The sequence below is a fragment of the Mirounga leonina genome, unplaced genomic scaffold (genome assembly GCF_011800145.1).
Source record: "Mirounga leonina isolate KUSES-001 unplaced genomic scaffold, KU_Mleo_1.0 Mir_165, whole genome shotgun sequence".
Taxonomy (NCBI): domain Eukaryota; kingdom Metazoa; phylum Chordata; class Mammalia; order Carnivora; family Phocidae; genus Mirounga; species Mirounga leonina.
In genome coordinates, this window is record NW_023270415.1 from 34,902,461 (window position 1) to 34,915,794 (window position 13,334).

Sequence of the window (13,334 nt, forward strand, 5' to 3'; positions counted from 1 at the left end):
ACCAGGTATTACCCAAAGTTTACAAAAATAATGATTCAAAGGGGCATGTGCACCCCAATGTTTATATTTTTACAGCAGCATTATCAACGATAGCCAAATTACGGGAAGAGCCCAGATGTCCATTAACTGACAGATGGATGAAGAAGAAATGTTATATATACATACATATATATAACAATTAACCTTAACTACTATATATATATGAATATTATATGAATATATATGAATATTATTCAGCCATGAAAAAGAATGAAATCTTGCCATTTGCAGTGATGTGGATGGAGCTAGTGTATTATGCTAAGCAAAATAAGTCAGTCAGAAAAGACAAATGCCATATGACTTCACTCATATGTGGAATTTAAGAAACAAAATAGATGAACATAGGGGGAAAAAAAAGAGAGGGAGGCAAACCCATAAAAGATACGCTTAACTATAGAGAACAATGGGGGGAGGTGGGCAAGGGGATGGGTTAAATGTGTGATGAGTATTAAGGAGGACACTTGTTGTGATGAGCACTGGGTGTTATATGTAAGTGATGAATCACTAAATTCGACTCCTGATACTAATGTAACACTATATGTGAACTAACTAGAATTTAAATAAAAATTTAAATAAAAACTAGAAACTAGAAACAAAAAAAATCAAGTTTGTTATTGGGTTCTCAAATCTTTTATATCTCTACTAAGTGGCTTGGTCAATCAATAGTTGTGTGTTGATATCTCACACTTTGATGGTATATTTGTCAATTTTTCTTCCTTTTATTAATTTTTGCTTTATGACTTTCTCTGATTTATTTTAAGTATTTTATTAGTGCATACACATTTAGAATTAGGATATATTGATGGTGAATTGAAACTTTTACCATTATATGGTGATCTTCTTTTTACCTACAATAATTTTTGTTATAAGGTTTATTTTGACTAATATTAACAATCTCTTTAAATTGGTGAATATAGTCCATATTAATTAATTGTACTTATTGATATATTTTTAAGTTGTTTCTACTATCTTATTTTGTGCTTTCAATTTGTCTTGCCTCTCTGCTTTTCTATTTTCTATATTTCTCCCTACAACTTCCTTTCTTTGTTTTTTCTTTTCTTCTTGTTTTTTTGGACTGGTTTAGTATTTTTTTTTAATTTTAGTTTTCTCATTCTGTTTTTTTCCCTCCTGCCGAGTAAGAAGTTACCTTCTTTATTTCTGTTCCTTAGTGGCTATCTCACCACTCTGTTCCAGCTTTAGTATACACATTTTTTTTTTTTTTTAGACTTTGAAGTCTCTTTTTACTTTCTAGAGAATTCAGTTATCATTGAAAACTACTTTATTGTAGTTTACTTAGAAATGTATAACAAGTAGTTTTATGACAAAAATTAAAAGTAATTTATTTTGTACTTTAGAGTCGGGACACTTTGGATATCTGGTCTGCGCTAGAGTGGGAATTAGAAGTCTAAAATATTAGCACACTTCAGCTTAAGTTTCTTAGGGGTTGAAGCTGATTTCTTTTTTCTTGTTATAACACAGATCTGATCATTTCTTCCTTTTTTCCTTACTCCCTCGCTCTCTTCCTTCCTGACTTCTTTGAGTATGTAACATATATTGTTTTTTTTTAATATAGTTAGCAATGTTCTGGGCCCTGGGAACAAGATATATTGTCCAGAAATGCCTCAGAGAGGCATCCAGGTGTGAACAGAGAAGTTGCTCCACTTTTTCTGGAAGGCATTTTGATGCAACCCTATTATTTTGCTAATATGATAAGAATAGTTATCAGACTGAGGCATCTAATGATGTTCGATTACAAGCTCACTTTTAGGCATTATTTAATATAGTTGGTGCCTTACTCAGTTTTCTATATCAATTAGTTATTTATACTAAATTAAATATATACTTAAGTTAATACACACTCTAAAAGGAATTACTTACAGATTTGGTTATAAACTTCCCAGGAATAGATATTCTGTGTGTGTGTGTGTATATGTGTATGTTTTCCCAATCAGTAGGTCTTCTGACTTCAAATTTCTAAAAGCAGTTCTGGTTAAAAGTTCAAAAAATGTTGTTATAATCCTTCACACACATCCTGCTCTCTCTAGGTAGTGTGTAATTGTGAGGTATTTTCACTCTCTTTGCTCTATCCTATAATTGCTCTCCTTCCCAAGGCTGCTGCGAATTTTCTTCAAAGTCATGCTGGGACCTGCCCTTTTCCATTAAGGACATTGCCTTATAATATGCTCAATGTCATTTCATTGGAGCAGAAAGTTAGGGGAGTCTACTTTATGCCAGGCTCTTGTATTTACCAAAAGGAAATCTCACTATTAAATAACCCAGTTGCTATTATTTAGTCATAATTCTACTGCCCTAAATTTTTCAAATGATTTCTTTTATTCCTGTGATACTTGCATATCTAATTGTCAAGTTTAATTTATGATCCTTGTTACTCTGTAAGTGTTTAATTGAGTTAGTGGTTATAGCTGACTCATAAACCCATAAAATCCTTCAGTGGTAAACTAATTAGCTACTGCACCTGCCCTCCAAATAATTAACATTGTTCATTACTAACAATCAGCATTGGAGTTATTAAAAGTTACCTTACCACTCAGTTGTCTAAAGCAGAGGCTTTCAAACATTTTTGATCATAATCCAGATCAAGAAATGCATTTCTCAGGTCAACCCAGGATACACACACACATACATCTACTAGGTATGACAGACTGGTATTTTCTATTCTATTCTCTTCTACTTTACTCTCTTTCACTTACTGATCTACTAAAAAGTTTTTACTGGCCATTAATGGGTTGTGAGTTACAGTTTAAAAAACCCTGGCTTAAGAAAATGCATACACTGAAACAGAAAGTTAAGAAGAATCCATAAAATTTCCTTCAAATTAAAACTTACTTGTTTCCTTCACCATTATACACCCATTTAGTAGTTCCAATTCCTTCATAGTCAGAAACCCAGTAATAAATACAGGCATTAATGTGCAGAGTAAACAGCAAGTATCCAGTTGTTCGAATGACTCTGCCAAGTAGAATAAATGCAAAGTAAGGAGTCATGTTGTTTCTGGAATACAGCCTATTTTAACATTTCCTTTTCCTTAGAGTCTCCACTGAATCTCCTTGCTTTAAATTTGTGAACTGTTAACTCTCATTAGTACAGTATAAAATGATGGTGCCATTGCATGTTTTCTAACTGCAGTGTCTTGACTGGGACTGACAGAGTGTAAAAAAAAAAAAAACCTCCCTCTCTTTTCACAGATGGTATGAATCAACCCCCTGAAAGACATGCCCCAGGGGTCACCTCTCCACTTTGAGTGCCATAAAATACGCTACACTGATTTAACTGGATATCTCTGAAAAGCTCATGGGACTTTATGCTACAATTAATAGTGACTAGAAGTCTCTGTGCAAGTGAAGTTCAGGAGAGCAAATGAATGAAATTCGGATTAGAATGAATTGTCATGAGAGAGAAGCAAAGTCAGCTTGTGAAGGAGCACGCTTATCTGTACTTGTTCTGACTAGAACAGGTAATACATTCTATTTTTAGTTCTGCATTCTTTTAAAATCTAATATGATTTTCATGCCTTAATCTCACTTCAAAATATTCAAGTCTGTTTTAGAACATAACCCTTTATTTTATATAGCCAAAATTCTGAGATTATTCTGTTTTCTTCGGCAGGCAGATCATAGTCTTCTCAAATCTGGCTAAACTGTTGTGCCATTGTTTTCTCTGTCACCCCTGGAACTATACTGAGTTTACTTTACCTGTAGATATATGCTTTGTCCATTAGAGACTCTAGTTGATGATTAAACTCAAAAAATGAAGTGTACTATGTAGAAAACAAACAGAAGAAATCCAAAAGTGTGTTAGTTTTAAATACATTTATTTAAATAAAACTATGTAAAATAAATTTTATTTGTTACTGAAAATAATTCAATTCATAAGTCTCTAAAACAAGCAAACTAAGGTCTGTTTAGTCATATTTTCTTCTGGCCAGTACATTTTAGAATGGTGCCAAACTCCCAGTGCTTTTTGCTTTATTTTATCTCTATTCTCTACTTATAGTCTTGTTTGTAATGCTTGTCGAAAATCAAGCCTAGGCACATTTCTTCCCTTTTTCTTTTTAAAGCATCTAGTAGAACCCTATTTTACAATAATTAAAATCGCACTCTAACCAAGACATAAGTAAAATAGGAAAAGTATGATATAACCCACTGAAGTTATAAATACGTGTTAAGTCCTGTTGTTCAACACTAGCTTTATTTTTAAGCGAGTTGCGTTAAATGTGTATTTATTTCAACAAAATTTAAAGTCTGGTAATATGAGCATTAGTTAGCTCTTCTTGACATTGTTCAAAGAGATACAATGAGTTTATATGCATCTAATCCAGAGTTGCTATTTTTCTCAAGGGCTTTTCCTGCTTACATCTACTTCTATTTTGGCTCATACAACCTACATGCACTCCTACCCCCACTTCCTCTTTTATTACTATATGCAGTATAAGGCGAGAGTAAGAGCACGAAATCCAGAGCCAAACACCAATCTCACCTCTGCCTTTTACTAATTGGAAAAGTCACTAAATATTTCTGTATCTTGACTTCCTCATCTGTAAAATGAGAACAGTAAGAGAAAATGCCTCCTAAAGGAGTTGTATCCATACAAGAGTTAGTGTATTTAATTATTTAATGTGCTTAGACTCAAAGAATCTTACAGACAGAAAGGACTATTGAAGATTATTTAGTTCACAGTTTATTGAGTTCAAAATTCATCCACTGTAAATATGACTATAATAGAACATTTGGAATTAAAAAACATATTAATAGTAATCGCTATTTACCTAGAAATATACACAAATGATTTGTTTTTCCAGAATTCCTAAGTAGGAAAAATCCCTCAAATGTTCAGATTGAGATAATTTCAATTTATGGTAACTTGTTTATGTGCTTTTAAAAAAAGATTTATCTATTTATTTTAGATAGAGAGAGAGATCAAGCATGAGTGGGGGAAGAGCAGAGGGAGAGAATCTCAAGCAGAATCCCCGCTCAGCAAGGAGCCCGACATGGGGCTCGATCTCCCGACTCATGAGATCATGACCTGAGCCAAAACCAAGAGTCGGATGCTTAGCCGACTGAGACACCCAGGTGCCCCTTATTGTACTCTTAATAGAAATTTTCACAAAGGTGTTTTTAAGTTTAGCTTAAGTGTTCACTGTAGAGCAAATTTATACTTTTAATTTATTTTCTCATATATAATTTGGAGGCAGATAAATGAAAATTTTCCTACAGAACTGTGCATTAAAATAACACACTTATATGTGAAGTGACTGGACTATGGGGCTATGAAAACAAGACCAATGTTGATTTTCAGGACATTCTATATTTAAAAAAAGCTACTGAATATAGAGTCTTTGGACACCTTAGAGATATAGAGAGGAGGTGTGAAGAGTTGGCGTTTTGTAAGTTTTTATTATAATGCCAAACTCCCAAATCTATAGGAACCTGAATCTTCCTGGAAAGTTGGTTATCTCTGAGCAGGAACCTCTGGACACTTTCATGTGAGACTATAAATTTGATGAGGAATGGCTTACCTGCTAAGCTGCCTGGGAAGTTAAGGTCTGCTCCAATCTAGACCCACATTCCAAGGTCAAACCAGAAGTCTCTAGAGTTGTCTTAAATATGTGAAAATATAGGGTAAGGTCCCTTTCAACTTGAAAAAACAATGGTAATAGAAGGAAAGCCCCCTTCAGCTTGAGGTTTATTTGCCAATTTGATTACAGTAAAGAATTTGGAGTCAGAAAAATATGTGATAGAATGCATATTTTTCTATCCTGTTCTCATTTTCCTCATCTCTAAAATGAAGTTATTTGAAGGAATAAATGAAATTATGAATATTAAGTTTAACAAAGTATGCAGCCTCCCCACCTGCTCCCCCCGTATGTATCCAACGAAGAGCAGTTGCTGCTTTTTTTTTTTTGGTTGCTGCTATTTTTGCTGTTGTCAGGTTTTACTGTGTCCCCAGGTTATGTTGTGTTGTCTTCCCAATGTGTGAGAGATAACCACCTAAAATTTATAAAATCTTTGGTGTTCCTTTTATGCAGGTTGTCTTTGGAAATATGTTATTGTTGCTATTGTTAAAGATTTACATGAAATTTCACGTCCTGACTCCTCAGGTTTGTTTTAGGTGCCTGACGAAGCTATGAGTTATAAAATGTTTCTTAGAATCTTTTTGAATGGGTAATGCCTGCACATAGTTCAAAAACAATAGGAAATATATGCCTTTAAAAGTCTTGCTCCCACTCCTGCCCCTATTCTGATTTTCCCTCCTGTCACCCATCCCCACCCATCTCAGTTAACCATTTTTATTATAATTTTTTGATAATTTTCCACTGTTTATGTAAATACAAAGAAATGGAATATTTTTCCCTTTGTGTTATACAAAAGTTAGTACCATTCTATAAACTATTCTGTAATTAGCTTTTTTTTAAATTAGCAATTTATCTTAAAGATCTTCCTGTTTAAGTTCATAGAAAACTTCCTTCTTTTTTATTAATTTCTTGTGTTACAAAGTATTCTATTATATAGATGTCTTGCAATTTGTTTAACTAGTTCCCTGTTGGTGGATATTTGAGTTGTATCCAAATATGTAAATAATTTTGTTATGTAAAAGTGTTTGCAGCTTTTTTTTTGAATTATAGAATTTTAGATGAGTAAGATAATTTAGTAATCTAATCTAACTCTCGTGTTGCTGCTTGTGTTCCAGGCATTCAGTGACTGTCTGATGAAAAAGGACAAATGGGAAAGAATACGATTATGAAAGATAATGAAAGATTCATTTGTAATTATAGTTGTATTTAGAAGTATAAAGGCATTCCTATTTTAGGTTATAAAAATATCTCGTGAGATATAGAATAAAACAATCAAGAGCAACTTCCATCAGTAGAAACAATGATGTTTTTCCTTTTTTAAAAAAATTCATAGAATTGATGAAGGAAAAAAATGGACAGTTTGGGAAAAATTAAAAATATACTTTTAGGACATTTTAAATCATTTCAAGATTTTCATTACTATAAAAAGAAAATTAAATATAGTTATCTTACCTTTAATATCCTATTTGTCCTAAATATTGGATTAAACCCAAAGAAGAAGTAGAAAACATCAAATGGCATTACTGATGCAACATCCAACTGTTGGAAAAACACATTCACAATCATATTGTGTTTATGTGCTTTTTTGGACATGGATTGATTCATACCATTGTATATATAAGCTGACCAGGCACCATGAATTATTTGTTGTTTAATATAAAATTGCCTTCAGTAGTATGTCTGGTGCCACTGAAAGGTATATTCACACCATGAAAATAAGAAAACTATTTTGTAGGCTACTTTCAATGTGTTTCATTTCTATCTTCATGCATCTGAGCTCTCTTTAGGTGCTGCATTTTCTGCAATTTTTTTGAGTGTCACATATACTTCAGAGATGGCATGGCTACTACTGTTAAATTCATTTTAATAGTATTTTAAATGTGGGGCTCTTGGACTGAAAGTCAAGTCTACTCTTGATTTTATTTGAGACCATTGCACATTAATTGCAATTGTATATATATAATATAAAAGATTTTATTTATTGATTTGACAGAGAGAGAGAGAGAGAGAGAGAACGCACACAAGCAGGGAGAGCGGCAGGTAGAGGAAGAAGGAGAAGCAGGCTTCCCATGGAGAAGGGAGCCCGATGTGTGGCTCATCCCAGGACCCTGGGATCATGACCTGAGTGGAAGGCAGACACTTAACTGCTTAACTGACTGAGCCACCCAGGCACCCCGCAGTTGTATATTTTTATGTTTCAGCCTATTCTCCAGTATTCAGGGCTGAATATATTGTTGGTGGTTCACCCAGATGCCTCAAGTCTTTCAATTGCTCTTCATTTGGGATGGTGCTAACAATAAACTGCTATGAAATCTATCTATTAGACACTGTGCAGGCTAAGAGAGAGGAAAGGAATCAGTCCCATTTACAATTAATCAGTAACTCCAATAGGAGAAGGTATTAAAAGTACTATTATAGCTAAAAAAAATTTTTAAATTTGTCATGTATTTAATTATACTGGTTTTCTGTTACCCTGGTAGTTGTGAAATGGCAACATCACTTGCAAACTTTCTTGATTGCAGGGATGACAGTAAGAAATTCTTTCATGTAAGATAATTTTTCATTTTCATTCATTTATTCATATTCATTAATTTTTACATGGTATTGAAGCCATGGTTTTGAAACATAGAGTACATTTAAAAAACATTTAAGACATTTAAGAGCAGTTAAGAGCTTTCTGTAAGGACATACATATTAAAAGGGAAAGTTGAGGTAATTAATTACGTACCAGCATATCACAATATCTTCATGCTATTGAAAAGAAATGAAACTTCCAGTTTGAATTAACCATATTGGCTATTATAAACAAATTCTTTACTGAAAGCATTGGTTTATAAATTACATCATATCCTCAAACCTTATTAATTTTACCTTACAGATATTGAGCTTTGTAACAAGTTAAGAGGTATACAGAGTGGTTACTAAAATAATGTCTTATAAGTAAGAGAGCAGGAGTATGGAACTGTTGACTTTTCTAGTGCTATTGCAGTACCCATGTTTTCTGGCTCAAATCATAATAACTTTTTTTTAATCTTTAAAATAAATTTATTAGAACTAATGTGTCAGAATTGTGGTCTTTTTACTTGTTGTCTATCTAATTGCTCAACTGCCCACTTGAATTCTCCATGCAGTCATTAGTCATGTTTGATATTAACACATTAATGTGTTATTTGTTAGATGAAGATGATTTATTTCTCATAGAATTGTAGAAAATTGAATTGAGTAAGAACTGACCAATACTGAACTCTGTACAAGGCACTTTGCAAAACACGTTGCAGTTGAAATAGAGTAAAATATTGTTTCAGTCCACAAAAAGTTAACAATCTAATAGTGGAATAATGAAACACAAAAATAGCTATAATACAATGCTATAGAGAAGCGGGATGTGCTAAGGGAATTCAAAAGGAGTGACCACAGTTAAATAAATGTAAAATTTTACATTTATAAATCCAAATTAAATACATGAGTTAATTTGCACTTAATTCAAATTCAAGAAAGTGATTAAGAATTTGGAATATGTGACACTTAAAAAGAATAGTCATCCTCTTGTGGAGTTCATCAAAGTAGTGTAGATTATGAATATGCCAAATATGTGACAATTTTTTACAATGAAAATTAGTTGGAGATAAAAATAAATTGAAAGAGATTTTAATCACCATAGATCACCAATGGGGACAATTTGGCACCTCACCACAGCTTTGTATTGTTACACAAAATATGAGGCCACAAAAGTGTTGTTCTTGAAATGGGAGGTTTGAGTTCACTTATACATATTGGGTAACCTTGGATAACTCCCAAATGTCTATTTCTGAGAGTTAGGAGGAACAAATAAAAGACAATAAAGTACTTGGGTATAAATAATTATGAGTGAAAAAAACATACGATTATATTGTTATTTGAGGAAAGAAAGGTGCCATGTTATTTAAATAATTGCTTCCTTTCTGTTTTTTATTTTGTTTATATGAACAAGAAAGAAATGAGTAGAAAAAATTTGATAGATTTTACATCATCATGCTACATGAATTGGAGGCTAGCATTCTGTATGGACAAGATAAAGAATACTCCATACTCCTTTACTGACATTTTAATCAGAATTTAAATGTGGGCACTAACATTTTGTTGTGCTTGATAAAGATCTATGTATTGAATTCCACATTTGCACATTCATGGAAGTATATCATGTGATTATTGAGAAACAAAAACTTCAGGCTTGCCTTTGCCTAACAGAACTTCATCTGTATACTTTGTTACAAAGGCTATGATTCAAAAAGGAAGCAAATTTTTTAAAAAAGAAATTTATAAATAGGACTTAAAATTAAAATGGTAATGGATTATTTGAACAATTTTGAAACTGTCAGTCACCTACCTGAAACTTTATAGAACTCCTGTAGTGTCTCTTTAACTCATTTGAATCCACCTGAAATGTTACATTTATATTTTATATTAATTTTACCCAATTTCTTCAATTATTTTCTCACTTGAATAAATATTTGTAGTTATTTCTCTCTACTGGTTCCTTGTAACTTCAGCCAATAAATATGCTCTATTCTCTCATCTCTTTAAACAGAATAAAATCTTCCTTGTCGTTTGTTCTCTTTTTGCTATTCATCTATTGTTTGTCATACTTAAGCTTCTTAAGATAGTTGCCTACATTGCTTTATTCTGCATCCTTTATTCCTCAACCCATGGCAATTTAGTGGCAATTTGACCTTTGCTCACTTTTCTTATTCCATTAAGACTACCAATGTGAAAGCCACAAACAACCTCCTCATGATCACACCCAAGGAATCCTTTACAGTACTTAGCATTCTTTGATGGCATTCACCATGTTTTGAAATCACACGTATATTTCTTGACTCACTTATTTAAATTCAGTTTACTCCATTAAATGGTTATCTATCTTGAAATGGGAGGTTGGAGTTCACCTATACATATTGGGTAACCTTGGGTAACTCCCAAATGTCTGTCTATTTCTGAGAGTTAGGAGGACAGAGTTGACTCTGTTTAGCAACTGTGCATAGTTAGTGGTTAGAATATATAAGGAACCCAATAAACACTTATTGAGTAGATAAATAGATAAAGGAATAAAGAGATAGATAAATTTTTTTGAAGCATTTGACATTTGGGGGGATATTTGTTCTTGAAACTTTTTCTTTCTTAGACTCTGAAATGCTATTTTTGGTTTACTTCTTCAGTTCTAACTTTTTGGTGTCCTTTTTGATTCTAGGGTTAGCCAATTAAATGTCAACATTCCCCAAGACTCAGCTCTCTTCTCTTCCTCTTCATACTTGTTTCCTAGAAAATTTCATTCACTTATATGGTTTCAAATATCTACTGCCATCTAATGTCACTTTCTGGAGCTGTTGAACTGGACAAGCAACTGCCTATTGTCTTCACTTAGCAATTCTTATCTCAAATTTAATCTACACCAAACCTGAATTCATCATCATTCTCCATTGCCCATTAGCCTAACCATCTTCCCACCCCCCACCCTTCCTCCTCTTGAGGAATCCTATGAGCATCCTCATCTATACTGGTCAGTGATCCTAGACCACTCATTCTCCCTCAGCCCTTATCCAACCAGCAACCAAGTCTACTGATTCTTCTTCCTACAATTTTATTATTATTTTTTTATTATTATGTGCAATTAGCCAGCATATAGTACAATTTCCTCATGTCCATTCTCTCCTTTTGGCATGGGTCTCTTTGCCTTAAGTCTTGTTCCCCTTGATCCATTCTATAATGGCAGCTATATGATCATGCTAAATCAGATTACTTAACAATCACCATTTATGTGAAATCCTCTGACTCCACATGACTTAAAAAAAATACAAGCTCCCTTTCATGGTCTACAAAGGCTCCACTTTCTCTGTCTCACTCACCTCCTGCAGCATCCCACATCCACTTTATTCAGCATCAGAGTTTCTCACTTTCATGACTTTGCCTATGCTGTTTTCAGAGCTTGGAACATATGTTTTGTTCCTTTTTTTGTGGGGGTGGAGGTGTGCAGATAACTGAAATTCATTCATCAAGATTTGGATCAGGTGTCCTCCCCTTCACATGGTTTTCCCTGTGCCTCATAACCTTTAGGGCTTGACTCCCATTACAAACCTCACCATTTTTCTTTTGTCTGTCTTTCATATGCTGAATTACTTGGGTAAGGTCCATATCTTTGTCTAGTTTTTCCAGTTTCTAATGCAAGCAATATCTAACACACAGTAGGTGCCCAATAAATATGTGATAAGTGATTAGAGGCATTTGTTACCATTCAGACCTAAAAGAATTAATGCTGATATTGGATTTACATTCTTAAATTTTAGTTATAGGAAGGGAGGAACTGTCTTTGTGCTATTAATGAGTTAGCCGAAGCATTATAACTTGGACACATGGAAGCAGTGTCTTCTAACAATTATCATCCAGACTATCCAAATTCAGAAGTTTTAAACTACTGCCAAGCTGTGTTAAATACTGGTTAGCCAACTCCCTAATTCCTGCTCCCCCCACCTGTTTTTGTCTATAATTTTTACCCAAACATATATACTAACTCTTATAGAAATATATTAGAAGATATATAAGACATGCTCATTTAATGATTTTACTGTGAAACTCAATGGCTTACTGAGCCACAGGTAGACATAGATAGAAGTTTAACTTGAATCATGTACCAAGCTTGAGTAAAATCAGTCAGCTCCTTCAAAGCTTATCTGGGACTGACAGATACATTTCAAGTGCTACAAAGTTAAAATACCACTCTCTCCTCCAGCCCTGGAAGAATGTTTTTAGCACTTTTATCCCTTTACTTTCAGGCTTGTCTATGATCCTGTGATTGAATAAATGTAAATGAAGCAACAACTTTTTGATTAGATGAAAATGTGATATAGTGATTCTAGAATCTCTCTTCTTTGGAGCACTAAATCAATTTGGCATCATTAGTTTTATGACAACCAGCACGCTTAGTGGTAACAATTAGGCACTTATTTAAAAAAATGTTACCCTATTTAATTTTCTTTCTCTTTTTAAGCCTCATCATTTTGCAGGCAACCTTTCTTCAGGGGAAGCTTACTTTAGAAAGGATATGCTGACTGCACCTAAATCCTTTTCCAAAAGATAGTTTTTGAAGAAGCTCTACCGAGGTACAATTATATTTACCTTTTCTGATAAATAATTCATAGAAACTCCATAATTTCATATAGAACAAATGGATAAAAATAATATCATCTGAAACAACTACAGTGCAGATTAAATAATTATTCAAGGAAAGAAGATCCTTGAACCAAGATTGCCACTCCTTCAAACATTTCTTGAATATACTCTCTGAGTTCCTAAGATAGAGAGGGAAATGAATTGGATACTGTCCTTACACTCAAGAAACTTATTATCAGGTAAGAAAGAGAGCTACAGATGCAAATAGAGACATTAGGGGAAGTTAAATGTGTGGATATTCATTCATTTGATTCATTCAACAACTTACTATATGTCTTCTAGATTCCAGATTCTGGCCTTAGGTATACACATTTTCTTATTTAATCTTCACAATAGGTTTATGAGGTGGGTACTATAATTCCCATCTTATGGATGAAAAGATAGTATTTAATGAAAAGGTGAATTTATTTTCTTCAAGTAATGCTATTAGTAAATTTCAGAGATGGACTTTGACCCTGGTCTGTTTGTTTCTACTACATCTTAATTAGCCTCATTTTTA

General features: G+C 33.2%; 1 protein-coding gene across 1 annotated transcript in view; it reads right to left on the reverse strand.

The window, feature by feature from the left end:
- Positions 1 to 13,334, reverse strand: part of CNGB3 (cyclic nucleotide gated channel subunit beta 3) — a 137,110-nt gene that overhangs the window by 56,510 nt on the left and 67,266 nt on the right. Inside the window, exons 7-10 of the mRNA XM_035011483.1 lie at positions 9,999 to 10,049; positions 7,085 to 7,171; positions 3,753 to 3,817; positions 2,887 to 3,009 (exon numbers count right to left, since the gene is read on the reverse strand). Coding sequence (XP_034867374.1) covers positions 2,887 to 3,009; positions 3,753 to 3,817; positions 7,085 to 7,171; positions 9,999 to 10,049 — 326 coding nt within the window. The remainder of the gene's footprint in view (positions 1 to 2,886; positions 3,010 to 3,752; positions 3,818 to 7,084; positions 7,172 to 9,998; positions 10,050 to 13,334) is intronic.